This window comes from Pleurodeles waltl, chromosome 1_2 (genome assembly GCF_031143425.1).
Source record: "Pleurodeles waltl isolate 20211129_DDA chromosome 1_2, aPleWal1.hap1.20221129, whole genome shotgun sequence".
Lineage (NCBI taxonomy): Eukaryota > Metazoa > Chordata > Amphibia > Caudata > Salamandridae > Pleurodeles > Pleurodeles waltl.
The window spans coordinates 1284710544-1284728403 of NC_090437.1; the positions used below are offsets into that span (position 1 = coordinate 1284710544).

The 17860-nt window shown below is 46.6% G+C and overlaps 1 protein-coding gene across 1 annotated transcript in view; it reads right to left on the minus strand.

The window, feature by feature from the left end:
- DNAAF9 (dynein axonemal assembly factor 9) overlaps positions 1–17860 on the minus strand; it is a 597478-nt gene that overhangs the window by 142089 nt on the left and 437529 nt on the right. Inside the window, exon 30 of the mRNA XM_069205040.1 lies at positions 7358–7493. Coding sequence (XP_069061141.1) covers positions 7358–7493 — 136 coding nt within the window. The remainder of the gene's footprint in view (positions 1–7357; positions 7494–17860) is intronic.

Below are 17860 nucleotides of genomic sequence, written 5' to 3' on the forward strand. Positions count from 1 at the left end.
TGTTCTTTTAGTTTAACCCTATGCATGCAGGAAAGTTATATGCAATATAATTAATGCCCTTGTTTGCCTTTCTTGTGCATGGTAAGTGCAACCACAGTTCTAATTGTAGTGTGCAACAGTGAATCTCTGTGAAGCCAGCCCTAGTGTTGCAGTACTTATTGTTATGGTACTCAGTTTGGGTTTTTGGTAATGCAGTGTTAGTACTTGTGCCAACAGTTATTATTATCCAAGAAAAGTCCTGGAGCATCCCGGTGGTGTTCTACCGCTCCCGTGCCCATATCAGAAAGAGAGATTCAGTTTCAAGGAAGTTGAGTGCACTAACTCTACTATCACTGTCAACAACAACCTGCCCCCGAAGATACAGGGTGCCTGGCTGGACCGGCAAGACGTGGCAGTGTTTTGTCTCTTTCTCTTCCACTCCCCCTTTCCTTTTGGGACACCTGCGGGGGTATCTGTGTCCACCAGGAAGTGCAGAGAGGTGTTCCATGAGGTCGAGGGCATTCCATCACCCCTGCAGACATCCTGCTTTTCAGGTGAGTGGCCCCATCCCAACAGTATAGGGATACTTTGAGTGGCAATGAAGGCAGATTCGGAATGGAGTCCGATCCATCAGGTTTTCCATGAGGTATGGTTGAACAGGCCCGAAGGGCGGAAAAAAGGAAGGTTCGACGGTTCTACCAATTCGATGCTAGATGGGAAACACGATCGAAACAATACTGACGAATAAGGTGGTTTTCCGAATCAAAATCTCAGAGCGAAAGGAAACATGTCCAAACCCGACCGCGGAAAGAAAACAATCTAACAATGGAGTTGATGCCCATGCGCAATGGAACAGAGAGGAGGAGGAGTCACTCGATCCCACGACTCCGAAAAGACTTCTTCGAAGAAAAACAACTTGTAACACTCCGAGCCCAACACTAGATGTCGGAAGAGCTATGCATAGCATGTGTATCTGCAGCTACACATGCCATCGAACATTATATATATATAAATATATATATACACACACACACACACACACACACATATATATATATGGAAAAGGTCACTTACCCAGAGTACATCTGTTCGTGGCATGAGACGCTACAGATTCACATGCTGTGCATTATCCTGCCATCTAGTGTTGGGCTCGGAGTGTTACAAGTTGTTTTTCTTCGAAGAAGTCTTTTCGAGTCACGAGACCGAGGGACTACTCCCCTTTCGGCTCCATTGCGCATGGGCGTCGACTCCATCTTAGATTGTTTTTCCCCGCAGAGGGTGAGGTAGGAGTTGTGTATATAGTAAAGGTGCCCATGCAATGGAGTAAGTATGTATGTACATAATGTGTCTAAAAGTGATATATATTTACAAATTTACAAGTTTTCTCAACATATAATATATAATTTTCATCAACTTATAATGGCTACAGGCTCCCGGGGAGGCGGGAGGGCGCATGTGAATCTGCAGCATCTCATGCCACGAACTGATGTACACTGGGTAAGTGACATTTTCCTTTCAATGGCATGTGTAGCTGCAGATACACATGCTGTGCATAGACTAGTAAGCAGTTACTCCCTAAAAGCGGTGGTTTAGCCTGTAGGAGTCAAAGTTGTTTGAAATAATGTTCGTAATACTGCCTGTCCTACTGTGGCTTGTTGTGTTGTTAACACATCTACACAGTAGTGTTTTGTGAATGTATGAGGCGTAGACCATGTGGCTGCCTTACAGATTTCTGTCATATGTATGTTTCCTAGAAGGGCCATTGTGGCGCCTTTCTTTCTAGTGGAGTGTGCCTTTAGCATAATAGGCAGGTCTCTCTTTGCTTTAACATAGCAAGTTTGAATACATTTCACTATCTATCTGGCAATGCCTTGTTTGGATATTGGATTTCCTGCATGAGGTTTTTGGAAGGCTACAAACAATTGTTTTGTCTTGCGAAATTGTTTTGTCCTATCAATGTAAGCCCCGCTGGGCTAGAGAGGATCGCCAACACAAGCCCCGCTGGGATAGAGAGGATGGCCAGCAGCTGAGTCACTGCAAAGGAGCCCGCCACCTCAAGCACCGCTGAACAGGGCACCGCCACCTCAAGCACTGCATTAGTGCCCTTTTGATGTCTAATGTATGTAATGCTCTTTCGGCTACCGAGTCTGGTTGTGGAAAAAAGACTGGGAGTTCCACTGTTTGGTTTAGGTGGAACGGTAATATTACTTTTGGTAAAAATTTGGGATTTGTGCGTAGAAGTACTTTATGTTTGTGTATTTGTATAAAGGGTTCTTGTATAGTAAATGCTTGTATTTCACTTACTCTTCTAAGAGATGTGATAGCTATTAGGAAGGCTACTTTCCAGGTTAAGTATAGCATCTCACAAGAGTGCATGGGTTCAAATGGTGGACCCATGAGTCGTGTTAATACAATATTGAGGTTCCATGAGGGAACTGGTGGTGTTCTCGGGGGTATGATTCTCTTTAGACCCTCCATAAATGCTTTGATGACTGGGATTCTAAAGAGTGATGTTGAATGTGTAATCTGCAGATAGGCAGATATTGCTGTGAGATGTATTTTAATGGAGGGTGCAACATATGACACAGGCAGGGCATGTTCTTTACATGCCTTGACAGTAAAACAGGTGAAAGGACCACTTTTACTGTGGAAAGACTTGGTCGCCCAATCGGCGAGTACAGGGTTACACTCTGACCCCTCAGCTGTGCTAGCTCCTGAATGGTGCAAACAAAGTGGGCACTATGAGGTACCAAACAACTTGTATCGCAAGCTAAAATGAATTAAACTTGTTGCAATGTGCAGCTTTAAGAAAGCTGCCACCCTGTTGCCTTTAAATCTCCTTTGCCTTCCCGGGAACACATGGAGCCTACTTCACAAGACAGCTTTTTTGCCCTTCTGGAGAGAGATGCTAACGACTCTGGAAGGAGAGCAATTAAGGATGGCAGGCCAGGGAAGTGTCGCCTTCCTCCTGCAGGAAGCCACACGGGTATTAGCCCCAAAATGTAGGCTTCACCTTTGAAGGGCAGATGTGTAGCATCAGGGGGGAGGACTGTCCCACTGTTGTGATAGGGAGGCTGGCACGGAAAGCAGAGGAGAACCTGGTAGCCCATTGGCTACCAACCACATCATGCACTGGGGGAATTTTCCAAGCACAAGAGGGGCATCCCTGGCACCTCAGATCTCGACCGGCTTGGAAGAAGAACTGAAGGAGGACTGCCCTGCTGCACCGACAAACCAGCAAAAAGAGGCTGCAATGGAAAGAACTGCACCTAGTGGCTAGCAAAGGGAGGGATTGTGCTTGCTGTTTCCTGCTAAGGGAGAAGCTATCTCCAGAGCCCAGTCAAGCCAAGAGAACTCCAAGGGCCAGCTGACTGGCCTCCTGTTGGCAGCACAGTGACACAACAGCTGAAGAACCCTGCTGGGGCTAGTTGGTAGACTTCAAGCCGCTACCACTGCCACCATGCAGCACCAACTACCAAGATCTGACACACAGAGTTGTACTGGAGTTTGCTGAGCCCTGGAGTGCCGTCAGAGAGGTGCTGGGACCCTCAGAAGGAAAGTCATTGACACTGGAAGAACTGGCCTGTGACCTGGACCTTGGTGACTGATAATCCAGTGGTGACTGGACTTCTGCCAGACTGGAGAGGACTTTGTGGAACCTCGACCGTGCAACCAGGACCCCATCACCATCTTGGCAGGCCAGGGAACCCCTGCAGGAAGACCCTGGTTGACCATGTCACATTCAGAGCAACATTAGAGCATCTTCAGCACCCTTCATCTTTTGCATTTGTCCCGCTCAACAGGAATCCATTGCAACATGGATAAAGTGCCTGTTGGAGGACTGTTTTCTCCTGTGAAGTTAACTGCTCTGGAGGACCCTGCTGGTCCCCTCGATTAGCTCCCTGCTGGAGTTGGTCAACCTAAGTACTTTTAACTGGCCCCACTGACACTTATCTGAGTTTCCTTTTAAAAGGCTTCAAAGTGTTGAATTCGTTGACCTTGCCAAGGTTTGTTTGTGGTTGAGTGACATTGCACTGATTTATTATTGGTTGTAAAATCTATATCTCCAGAACTCTCAGGTGTAGCTTTTTCGTTCTAGTGTCTAAATTCTTATAAAAGCACAACCTACGTTTAAAAATCAGTGTTGGATTTCTTGAGTGTAGTGTATATTCCTTCTTCAAATGCTTAGGTTCTGTTTAAATGCTTAACATTAGTTCCTCTGAGTAAGCCCTGCTGAGAGTGGCACAGTTATCCAGGGCTGAACTGAGAGTTTTACAGATGGAACCAACAGGGTCCAACAGGGGTTGTTAAGATTATTACACGGGAAGGTTGCAGTACCACACCATATAATACACCGCATTTCCTCACAGGAGGCAGGTCCAGAGGTTTATAAGGCTTGGACAGAGTTGTTGTCGACGTCAAACGGCATCAGAGCAACGCCAACTCGGATTCGGAAATCAGGATAGGCTCATCCTCCAGCGGTGTTGGAGACTGCTCCCAGAAGACTGCGGCCGGGGTGGGTGGGTGGAGGTACATGTATCGGCATCAGAACTTATCCAAGGGTGGATCCAGGGGGGCTGGCTAGTGTCAGAGGCAAGCCAGCTGGAGGGCACCTCTTGGCTCCATATGGCCCGAAGATGCACCAGAGCGAGTTAGAGGTACAAAGATGGCATGAATGGCATCATAGAAGCCTTTCAGTTAGGCGGGGTTCTTTCCAGCTCCAGGAATATCTGTGAAGCAGACCTGGCTGTCGACTCCGCAGGAAGGGTGAAGGAATGGGGCCTTACAGCAGTACATTTAGATTGGGAAGCTGAACAGTGCATCAGCTTCTTCTTCTTGGACTTATTCGACTTTAACAAGGATGTATTGGAGTGGAAACATGACCTTCTGCAGGTACGGTTTTGGGATCTCCCTTCTTCTGCTGTGCCCCAGGAGCTTCATCACCTGCTTGCTGACCATTTAAAGGGGTGCATCGACTTATACTTGGGACAACCATGGTGGCCGTAGCCTGATCTTAGCCACCAGAGATACACCAAGTGGGGAATCAGGCACAGACACCGGTTTGTGACATTCCCCATTAGTTTTAAAACCTCAAGGCTTGTTAGAGGGCATAACCATAGTAGACTGGCTCAAAAAAGGGTTGACAAAAAGCTTTAAAAAAATGGTCAAAAAGTGACTGAAGTAGCTTTCCAGGTCTGCGCCGGTGAAGCAGAATGAAAGGAACTGATCTCAGCATGCCAATGTGGCATCTATACAGGCATCCCACACATCACTTCCGAAGAGGATGACACTGATGCAGAGCCAACGGACACCACTTATCTGCACACAAAGGTATTGTTCAAGATTTTCCAGAGCCAGTCTGATGCCTAGGGAATATTCTCAAGTGAGGAATCTGTGGTTAGACGTCTCTCTCAAAAAGGATGGTAAAGAAGCTAAATCAAGTGGATGGACAAACGCAAGAGGAAAGAAAGCCATTAAATAAGAAGCAAGCCAAAAGAAAAACAATGTTAAACAATGGCTGGTTCCAAGCCCACTCTAGATTTTTGGTATGGTCCACAATAAGTCCTTTACAAATAGACAGCTAAAAGCTGTGTGAAGGCGAGACCTAAAAAGGACAAGTTATCTCCTTTCAGCATACAGGACATTGATCTCCTTGCCAATTCCTCATCTTCATCATCTAAGTATCTGCAGGTAGCAGGCTGGACTCTTGACATATCGAGTACCTCACCAGTCTAGGGCTGGTGGAGTTCTGTAGTACCAGCATATGGCTCTTACTGATTCCATTGCTTGAAATGATCTATGAAGTCAACAAAGACGCCACAGCACAGGTGATGACAGATCCTTGTATCCAGGTGCCACAGAAGATGGTATCCAGAGTTCACTGGACCATGGGCCAGATGTTTTTCCCACATTTTACAACAGTGTTTCCAACAACTAATGGGTGTTACCATTTAAATCCTCTGGTTTCAAGCCCTGCTTGAAAAATGCCTATCTGCTATTCGAGTGTCACAAGTCACCCATTAAAATATTCCTTATGGATTTAGGGACAAAAGTTAAGCCTGGATCAAATTTTGTTGGAAAATCAAGTTCCAGGTGGGCATTACAGACATCATTTAGATATTAATCAAAAATAAAGGGATGGGGAGGAATAATTGTCCAGTGTATACCCTCCCTCTAAACTATAGTATGCTGCAACAATAAGATACACTGTTCCAAATAAGAAAGTGACAAGAGAAAGAACACAAGGAAGTCCTAATTCTAGGAGCAAGCGTCCTCACACACCCAAATGGGTGTCATGCTTCATCATCGGAATTGCTCCTCGTCAGATCGGCGCTGCAATGTCTGACGGGCACCCCCCGTAGGGGGGTCTCTTTGCCAGAGATCTTTTCTCAATGACGCCAAGACGCCAAGAGTGAGTTTGGAAGAGAAATGAGAGAAGGAGAGACACTAAGAGTTAAAACTGGCTCAAGACCCAAACCTAGGGATACTCCTTTAATCAGTCGCTAGTGGGAACAGGCCAAGATTAAAAACCAATAAGGAGAGTGAAGCAGATTAAATGATCAATCACTCTCAACCATAATTTGTTAGAACAAGGGGGGGTGAGGAACTACCTAGACCTCCCTGGATAAGGGTCAACATGTTTCGCGTCTGTTATGGTCCAGCTGGATCCTGCGACGCTTCTTCAGGACCTATGAATAGTACTTCTCCTATAGCTAAAATGTAAAGACTCCTATGACCTGCAACTGTCAGTCATACTATCTCCAGTCACTTATACTCGTTCGGTGTCTTTCGAACGTACTGATCCTAAAAGTAGCCCCTCCTTATTTGAGAAACGTGCTTCATGGGACAGCACAGGCCTATGTCCGGGCGCACATTCTTTGGCTCGCTCCATAAACTTGAAGGGTCACCTACCCCTGGCTGCGCTCCTGCATCAGTGTTGTTGCATCATTTAGATATTGGCAGACAAGTTCCTCATCAAAACAGGAACAGATATCTTGTTCGCTGAAATCTAAATCCTATTGGAGTTAGATTTTAGCGGGCAGGATATCTGTCACTGTTGTGACGGAGTAACTCGTCCACCAATATCTAAATTAGGCCTTAAGTTTTTCCCGGTGTTGTGCTATCGTAGCAATGACAGGAATATTAGCTATCTATCTGATTGTTCTGCCAATAATTTTATACTGTTGCACAACTGTTGCTTACAAGACTGAATACGATATAAAACACTAACAGTCAACAATCCAGTAGGACAGTGGCAGCCTGAAAAGTAATTTGACATCACTAGAAGTTTATATAAATGCCATTTGTAAAGGTTTGCATTCAAGCTCCAAAAGCAAAATGATAACTTGTAAAAACATGAGTTGTTAGACCCAGTTACCTTGTAGCAACTCCTTTTTCTGCAAGGATAAATGCAGCACTAGGGTTTGTAGCACGGATAAGGCTTTGAAGCTGAACCAGTAGTGGGTTTGTTTGATCTGCTGTCAGAGTAGTAAATACCACATTGCTCACAAGTCCTAGTGGAAAAGAAAATGAAAACACAAATGATAAGGTTTTTAACCATAATATTAAGGATAACGACTTCAACTGTGTACAGGTAACAAAAGAATGCTGTAAATAATCTGGCAAAAAGCAAAATGCAGTCACTTACTGAAACATTAGCTCTAGTTATTGATTAAATAACCAATATTACTTTTACACTATAAATCATGACCCACTTTCTTCTCTGATCACTCCTTCTCTTCACATAAGTGATGTGAGACATCGTATGGCTTTGGAAATGTTATAGCTACAATTCATCCATGAGAGTATGAACATTGCTAAAGGTAAAAAACGCACCTTTGAAAATATGAATGCAAGACTACAATAACTAAATGACACATTAGAATTAGTTGAGAACAACCAACTTTGGATGGGCAAAAGACAAATTAAATACGGGAAGAAAAGGGACATTATAGTGCACAAGGAGTTTATGAAGATTGGTTTGACTGCACTTCAGCAAATTAGCTCACCTCTAATTTTTCAGGTCCCTGCCAGACTTTCAGCTCTCTCGCAAAGTTCATAGCTCATAAAATGAGCCGGTCAAAATTGAACGCCTCAACTTTATCAACTAGATGACTGTACCCATCACTCATGATCTAAGCGTTAACTCTCCACCAGTCATTTCATTGATACAGTAAGGATACAGGAAGCATACAGAGATGCACTGTCATTTTTGGTCTTACTGCTGTGCAGCTGGAGTGACCATCTATTCATACAATCCCAGGAAAACCTGTTATTTTTTGTCCAAAATCCACTGTCCATTACTACTGGTAGGTAGCTGGCCTGCTGTGTGGTGGGTACCTATGGTACTTACACCTTATACCAGGTCCAGGTATCGCCTCTCAGTGAAGTGTAGCCAGTGTCTAGAAGCCAGGATCTCTAGAGGTAGCTGTGGATGAGCAGCCAAGGCTTATCTAGGAGACATGCAAAGCTCATGCAATACCACTGTAGTTACACAACACACACACACAGGAAAGAAAACACTTGGTTGTACAAAAATAAAGGTGCTTTATTTTTGGAACACAGTATCAGAAAATACTAGCGAGGGAACCCTCCAATAGGAGGTGAGTAAATACTATATATATATACACACACACACACACACACACACACACACACACACACACACACACACACACACACACACACACACACACACACACACACACACACACACACACACACACACACACACACACACACACACACACACACACACACACACACACACACACACACACACACACACACACTAATAAACAGTAAGACATAAAAAAGGTTAGAAAACAGTGTAAAATAGCAATAGGAGCCCAAACCATTTACTAAGAAAGTGGAATGCGAACACAGGGCCCCCCCACCTAGGTAAGTAAATTGTGTGTAGAGGGGAGCTGGGAGTACTAGAAAACCACACAGGTAAATAATGCAGTACCCCCCCTACCCCCCAGAGACTAGAAATGCAGGAGTAACACATTGGATTTCCCCGAAAACCACCCCAAAGGATGAAAAGAAGAAAAAGAAGACACCCAAAACAGCTTGTGAGGAACCAGCAGTGGATTACTGAAGATGGAGACCTGTGGAGAGAGGGGACAAAGTCCAGAAGTGTCTGGGGAGTCCAGGGGAAGTAGGAGATACTACGCTCCCAGAGGGTCCTTTAGGAGTTGGTCGATGAAGAAGGAAGACAGGTCAGCACTGCAGCACAGAATCTGGAGAAGAGTACTTGATGCGGGCAAAAGATGCCCCACACTGGAAGCTGGACTGCAGATGGGTGTCGGTGAAGGATTTCCACCAACAAGCCTTGGCAAAGGCAAATTCGAGGTTGGAGGAAAAGAGGTGCTGCTGGGGACCAGCAAGGTCCAGGAGGGCTCTACCCAGGAGGGGGAGTCGCAGGGGACCCTCTGCATCACAGAAGACCCACAAGAGCAGAGGCAGCACTCTCAGGTGTCCCACAGGACAGGGATACAGAAGTCGATGAAGCAGCCCACGCAGCACCACAGAAGCTGCTCTCACGTCGCCGAAGGACCACACAGAGGCCCAGGAGTTGCAGGAGGGAGTGCTGGGGGCTGGAGCCTGAAGTTTCCCTTGGAGGTGAAGCAAACAAGCCTTGGCAGCTGCAACGGATGCGGTGCACGGGGTACTGTCTGGGGTAGAGTGGAAAGGACTTCCCACCACCAAAGTGCAACAGCTGGTAGAGAGGACCAAGTGAGTCTCTCTGGACCATCAACCGTGATGCAGGACCCACGCCACTCAGGATGAGGGGAGATCCACGCAGCCGGTCGTCATTGCAACCAGGTACCTGTAGTTACAGGGGAGTGATGCCTTCACCCCAAGGGAGATTCCTTCTTCTTGTGAAGGCTGATGAACTGCAGTATTTTGAGGAAGCACAGCTGGGGAAATGTTGAAAAGCTGGCAGGAATTCTGGATACAATATTGCAGAAGAGTCTTCCTCGCGGATCTTCAGCGTGTAAGTTCCTGGAGGGTCCAGTCGCAGGTCCGGAGGCCAGAAGTCGAAGCAGAGGTTGCAGAGGAGTCCTTGTAGGAAAATGACTCCCTGTTGCAGTTAACCCCCACTTTTTGCCTGATATTGATGCTGACTTGACTGAGAAGTGTGCTGGGACCCTGCTAACCAGGCACCAGCACCAGTGTTTTTTCACTAAAAATGTACCATTGTTTCCACAATTGGCACACCCCTGGCACACAGATACGTCCCTTGTAAAAGGTACCAAGGGCCCTGTGACCAGGGAAGGTCCCTAAGGGCTACAGCATGTGTTGTGCCACCCTAAGGGACCCCTCACCTAACACATACACACTGCCATTGTAGATTGTGTATGTTGGTGGGTAGAAAAAGGCAACGTCGACATGGCTTCCCCCTCAGGATGCCATGCCCACAAAATACTGCTTGTGGCAGAGGTAAGTGACCCCTCTAGCAGGCCTTACAGCCCTAAGGCAGGGTACACTATACCACAGGTGAGGGCAAGGCTGCATGAGCAATATGCCCTTACAGTGCCTAAATCTATTTAGACATTGTAAGTACAGTGTGGCCATATTAAGTATATGGTCTGGGAGTTTGTCAAAACGAACTCCACAGCTCGATAATGGCTACACTGAATACTGGGAAGTTTGGTATCAAACTTCTCAGAATAAGAAACCCACACTGATTTATTAAAAAATGCACACAGAGGGCATCTTAGAGATGCCCCCTATATTTTACCCAATCCTTCAGTGCATGACTGACTGGTCTGTGCCAGCCTGCTGCTTAGAGACGGGTTTCTGACCCCCCTGGGGTGAGGGCCTTTGTGCCCTCTGAGGTCAGAAACCAAGCCTGCTCTAGGTGGAGGTGCTTCACACCTCCCCCCCATGCAGGAACTGTAACACCCAGAAGTGAGCCTCAAAGGCTCAGGCTTCGTGTTACAATGCCCAAGGGCACTCCAGCTAGTGGAGATGTCCGACCCCTGGACATAGCCCCCACTTTTGGCGGCAAGTCCAGGGGAGGTAATGAGAAAAACAAGGAGGAGTCACCCACCAATCACGACAGCCCCTTAGGTGTCCTGAGCTGAGGTGTCCCCTGCTTTTAGAAATCCTCCATCTTGAGTTTGGAGGATTCCCCCAATAGGAATAGGGATGTGCCCCCCTCCCCTCAGGGAGGAGGCACAAGGAGGGTGTAGCCATCCTCAAGGACAGTAGCCATTGGGTACTGCCCCCCAGACCTAAACACCCCCCTAAATTGAGTATTTAGGGGCAACCCTGAACCCAGGAAATCAGATTCCTGCAACCTGAAAGAAGAAGGACTGCTGACCTGAAAGCCCTGCAGAGATGACGGAGACGACAACTGCTTTGGCCCCAGCCCTACCGGCCGGTCTCCTGACTCGAAAACCTGCAACAGTGACGAATCTGACAGGGACCAGAGACCTCTGGAGCCTCTGAGGACTGCCCTGAACCAAAGGACCAAGAAACTCCTGTGAGCAGCGGCTCTGCTCAACAACAGCAACAACTTTGCAACTTTTAAAGGACTTCACTCTTCCCGCCGGAAGCGTGAGACTTCACCCGCTGCACCCGACGCCCCCGGCTCAAGCTCCAGAGAACCAACACCACAGGGAGGGCTCCCAGGCGACTGCGACCTCGTGAGTAGCTTCAGACGACCCCCCTGGATCCCCACAGCGAAGCATGCGGAGAGAATGCAGAGGCTCCCCCTGACCGCGACTGCCTGTAACAAGGGACCCGACGCCTGGACCAAGCACTGCACCCGCAGCCCCCAGGACCAGAAGGAACCAAACCTCAGTGTCCATAAGGAGACCCTCTGCCTAGCCCAGTCAGTGGTTGGCCGAGAAGCCCCCCTATGCCCTGCCTCCACCGCCAAGAATGACCCCCAGGTCCCTCCATTGAAGCCAATACAAAACCAGATGCCTGCTTTGCACACTGCACCCGGCCGCCCCTGTGCCGCTGAGGGTGTGTTTTGTGTGCCTACTTCATCCCCCCCCCCCCGCCCACCAATGTTCTAACAAAACACCCCTGGTCTGCCCCCGAGGACCCGGGTACTTACCTGCTGGCAGACCGGAACCGGAGCACCCCTGTTCTCATAGGCACCTATGTGTTTTGGGCACCTCTTTGACCTCTGCACCTGACCGGCCCTGAGCTGCTGGTGTGGTAACTTTGGGGTTGCCTTGAACCCCCAACGGGGGGCTGCCTATGTCCAGGAACTGAGACTTGAAAGTGTCTTACTTATCTCACAATCTAACCAACACTTACCTCCCCCAGGAACTGTTGATTTTTGCACTGTCTACTTTTAAAATAAAATAAAATAGCTTATTACCATTTTAACAAAAACTGTATATGCTATTGCTATAATTCAAAGTTCCTAACTTACCTGTGTGGATAACCTTGCATTTTAGGTATTTACTTCAAATCTTGAACTTGTGGTTCTAAAAATTTTGATAAGTTGGTATTATTCCACCATCGTGAAGCTGAACCTGTGTCTGAGACCATTGTTGTGAGAGACACTGTTGTAGAGGTCTCATGTTTAGATGTGCATTGGGTACTATTGCTATACAGGATGCCATCATTCCTAATAGCTTCATGATAAACTTTACTGTGTAAGTTTGATAGTATTGTAGTTGTGATATGAGATTTTGGAAAGCTTGAATTCTCTGTGGGTTTGGGTGTGCTAATGCTGACCGAGTGTTCAGAATTACTCCCAGATGAAAATTAGTTACTTACCTGTAACTGTAGTTCTCCAGAATTGGAATGATTCATAGATTCACATACTTGAATCATTCCCCGTCGTCGAGATTGGAGCCCCCGGTACATTTAACCAAGCAATGTTACTGTAGATTTAAACCTAAGGGCCCTTCAGGGCCCTTAGGCCTCTTAATTTAACACTCTACCAGAGTCATTTTAAGAAAAAGGACCAAACTTCAGAATCCACCAATCAGGAGACACCGCCCTCTAGAACCCTCCTGATAGAAGCTCCGGTACCTCAGATTTTCAGAGCACAAGTGCTTATAACCTGACAAAGAAAAAGAGAGGTGAAGGTGAGCTTCTCCAGGGAGGCGGGCGGGTCGCATCTATGAAAGAGTCCAATACTAGAGAACTAGTTACAAGTAAGTAACTCATTTTCTTACTCCAGAATTGGAACTTTCATAGATTCACATGCTTTTACATATGCGCATTGTAACACTCCTGCAATCTGTTCAAGACACACACTGAAAATATGTTAACATACACCAATATACCTAAATGAAATTCTCTTTTTTCAAACATTATAGTCACCTCACCATAAACATTTAGCATGAATCTGAGACGACTAGTCATAGACAATGAGCATACCTGACATTAGGATGATGGGATGAAAGAGGTGGCTCACCTTCACTGGAAAACCTTCCTTAGGACTGCTTGACCCACCACTATCTCTCCTTGAGATAGTGCTTCCAAGCAGTAATGTCTGGTAAACGTATGGCAGCTCTTCCACGTTGCTGCTCTACAAATGTCTTGCAGCAGTACACCAGCAAAAAGCGCTGCTGAAGACGAAACTGCCTGTGTCAAATGCGCACGGACAGACGAAGTTAGTGGCTTGCCCGCTCCCTGATGGCAAAATTGAATTGCTGAGGAGATCCATCTAGATATGCTCTGTTTAGAGAGTGGTTGACCTCGTCTGGGTGCACTGTAAGCCACAAACAGTTGATTGGACCTGCGAAAAAGTTTAGTCCTGTCCAAATAGAATTTAATATACCTTTTAATGTCCAAAGAGTGCAATGCTCTCTCCGCATGAGTCGTCGGATCTGGGAAAAATGTATTGAAAACTAAGGGTTCATTCAGATGAAAACCTGAAGGCACCTTTGGGATAAAAAGCGGGTTAGTGCGCAAGATTAGTCTGTCTTTTTTGATCTGTAAAAATGGCTCTTGAATGGAAAGTGCTTGTATCTCACTGACTCGTCTGGCTGATGTGAGGGCAACAAGTAAGGCAACTTTCCAGGAGAGGAATTTAAGAGAATCTCAATGAATTGGCTCGAAAGGCTGCTTCATAAATTGCGCTAGAACAATATTTAGATTCCAAGAGGGAGGAGGGGGAGGCCTGAATGGTGGAAACACTCTGGAAAGCCCTTTCAGAAATCGTTTTATCAACCTAGAGGACCATAACGAAGGTAAAGAGTCTGAGCGTCTGTAAGATGCAATCGCTGCCAGGTGCACCTTTATAGAGGAATGTGCAAGTCCTGACTGCGCTAAATGCAACAAGTAAAGTAATATTTGCTCTGGAGATGAGAAAAGAGGATCAATTTGCTGCTGGTGACAACACAAACAAACCTTCTCCACTTACAAAGGTAAGCCTTGTTGGTGCTGGCTGCTCTGGCTTCGGATAGAATGTCTCTGCACTCTTGCAGAATATTTAAATGTGCAAATTCTCTGTGCTCAGGAGCCATGCTGATCATCGCATTGATTGAGGATCCGGATGCAAGATCTGACTGCTGCTCATTGTAAGCAATTGCGGAGATGTTCTCAGTGGGATGTGAGGCTTCACTGACATAAGAAGCAGCTCTGCAAACCAATGTTGGCGAGGCCAGTACAGGGCTAATAATATCTGAGCGAACGGTTCCCTCTTCAACTTTGTTAGGGGTCTCAGGATCAAGGGTAAGGGTGGAAAAGCATACGCAAATATTCCTGACCAAGCTATTAAAAATGCATTCCCCCATGATCCCTTTTGGTGATGCCAGCTTGCAAGGTATTGGCATTTGGCGTTACACTCGCTGGCGAATAGGCCGAATTGCGGTGTTCCCCACTGGGAAGAAATGTGGTTGACTGTTGACTGGTCCAGTTCCCATTCGTGACATGTTGATCTTTGCCTGCTGATCGAGTCCGCTATTGTGTTGTGTTCTGTATGCCTGGAAGGTGCACACTGCTGTGAGCAGGATGCCCTGCTGCGACGCTCCGTTTCAGATTTTTTTTACCTTCCCTGGAGAGAGGAAGAGATCTTGTGCCTCCCTGTTTGTTGAGGTAATGCATCCTAGTGGTGTTCTCCGTTCTTATTACCACTTCTGAACCAGCAATCTTTGGAGGAAAGCCTGTAAAGCTAAATGAACTGCTTTGAGCTCCAGCAGATTGATGGGCATTGTCCGCAACTCTAGTGGCCACTTGCCACTTATCCTTAGGTCTTGTAAAACAGCTCGCCAACCTTCCAGGGAGGTATCTGTGGTGATAGTCCACAGCCCTGGGCGATGGAGAAACTATAGGCCGACAGACAGATGATGCTTTTGAGACCACCACACCAGACCTTTGATTATTGCCGGATAAATGTTTATTTGATCTTTGAAGCTTCCTGAAACTTGGAGCCATTGTAGCTGGAACTGCTCTTGCAGGGGGCGCATCTTGAGTCTGCAGAGAGGAACTAGAGGTATGCATGATGATATCATGCCTAATAAGGAATTGAAGTGGTGTACTGAAATGTAGTCCTTTTTTTGGGAATCGATGAAGGAAATGCACTTTTTTGTTGACCTGTGCGCTCTTGTATCGGTGTTTGCATTTATCACCCAATCGTCTAGGTATGGGAATACCTGATGTTTTCTTCTCCTGAGAAAGGCTGCAATTGGAGCTCGGCGCTTCGTACGTATCCTGGGCGGTGACTTCAGGCCAAATGGGAGGACTCTAAATTAAAAACGGCTTCCGGCTACCATGAATCTCAGGTATTTTCTGTAGGCTGGGTGAATGGGGATGTGGAAATAGGCATCCTTTAGGTCTAGTGTAGACATAAAATCTCCCTGGTTCAATCGCAGAAGGACATCCTGCAGGCTTATGAGGAAGGGTTGTTTTTTCAAGAAGATATTTAATACTTTGATAGATCACTCTCCAGTCCTTCCACTTTTTGTGAATGAGAAAGAATCTGGAGTAAAAACCTCTTCCTCTCTGTGATGGAGGTACTCTCTCTATTGCTCCTTTGAGGAGCATTTTGTTGATCTCTCTCCTGAGTTGTTCTGGGTTCTTCGGTGAAGTTCTGCGAGGAGGATTGGGAGGAAGCATCTGGACAAACTCTAGTTGTAAAACCCACTTGTCCGATGTTATGACATTGTTGGAAAAACCAGGATTTCTTTCCACCTAGAACCGGGGGAGGATGGTAAGGAGCAGCCAGAGCCTTGGGTATATCATGCTCTACAAGCGGAGTCTTTAGCAGGACGAGCTGAGCATCCTCTGGAGCCAGATCTGCTGTAGGCCCCTTGTGGCAGCTGCCTTTGGGTTTAGTATTGACAAGACTGAGAGGAGGAAGGATACGTTGGGTACCTGTATTGCAGGTAGCCTCCCCTATATGAATGCATCCCGCACCCTCTTGTGGTTCGAAAGGAAGGCTTCCGAAACTGGAGAGTTCCTAAAGATTTTGCTGTATCTGTGTCAGGCTTAATTGACTATAGTGTCTTGTCAATATGCTTACCAAACAATGCCTGGCCATCGTAAGGAAGATCTAGGATTTTATTCTGGACTTCAGTACGGAACGATGTGGCCTTTAACCAGCCTTGCCTCTGAAGGACAACCCAACCTGCGAGCTGACGAAATGCAGTAGTGGCTATAGCCATAGCATAATCTATCATTTCCGCTGATGTATGCTCTCCCTCATGCAATGTCTGTAGGAAAATGGCTCCATGTTGCAGTTACCCCCCACTTTTTGCCTGATATTGATGCTGACTTGACTGAGAAGTGTGCTGGGACCCTTCTAACCATGGCCCCAGCACCAGTGTTCTTTCACTTAAAATGTACTATTGTTTCCACAATTGGGACACACTTGGCAAACAGATAAGTCCCGTGTAAAAGGTACCAGTGGTACCAAGGGCCCTGTGACCAGGGAAGGCCCATAAGGGCTGCAGCATATGTTGTGCCACCCTAAGGCACCCCTCACCTAACTCATGCACACTGCCATTGCAGATTGTGTGTGTTGGTGGGGAGAAAAAGGCAAAGTCGACATGGCATCCCCCTCAGGATGCCATGCCCACAAAATACTGCCTGTGGCATAGGTAAGTCACCCCTCTAGCAGGCCTTACAGCCCTAAGGCAGGGTGCATTATACCACAGGTGAGGGCATAGCTGCATGAGCAATATGCCCCTACAGCGTCTAAGCCCATTCTTAGACATTGTATGTACAGTGTGACCATATTAAGTATATGGTCTGGGAGTTTGTCAAAAACGAACTCCACAATGGCTACACTGAATACTTGGAAGTTTGGTATCAAACTTCTCAGAATAATAAACCCACACTGATACCAGTGTTTGGTATGGATTGCTTTCTATACGATTTTAAAGAGCCTTTCCAGAAATCTGTACGCTCCATACCGCTAGTTGATTTCATATGGGAAGAGGGTTTGAAGGTCATGCACAACCCTGCTACAGTCACAGCGGTGCTTCCTCGATTGGACAAGAAGTACAAGGCACCGGAAGATGCCCCAGCATGTTTGACTGGTCACCCCATCCAGATTCATTGGTCGCTCAAGCGGCACAGAGAAGATCCAAGAATCCCTCGGCTCCAGTTTCCGCTCCTCCGGACAAAGAGGGTAGACGGTTGGATAACATCGGGAAGAGGTTTTTGTCAATGTCTAGCCTCGTTACAAGAGCGGCTAACTCCCTGGCAGTGTTAGCCAGATATGACAGGCAATTATGGGCAGACATCTCCCTGCATATTGACTAGTTGTCGGAGGATGTTAAGTCAGAAGCAAAAAAGACATTGTAGGAAGTTGGCTCGGTATATACTATTTCAAAGTAAGAAATAGTGTGCACAGAGTCCAAGGGTTCCCCTTAGAGGTAAGATAGTGGCAAAAGTAGATAATTCTAATGATCTATTTTGTGGTAGTGTGGTCGAGCAGTAGGCTTATCAGAGG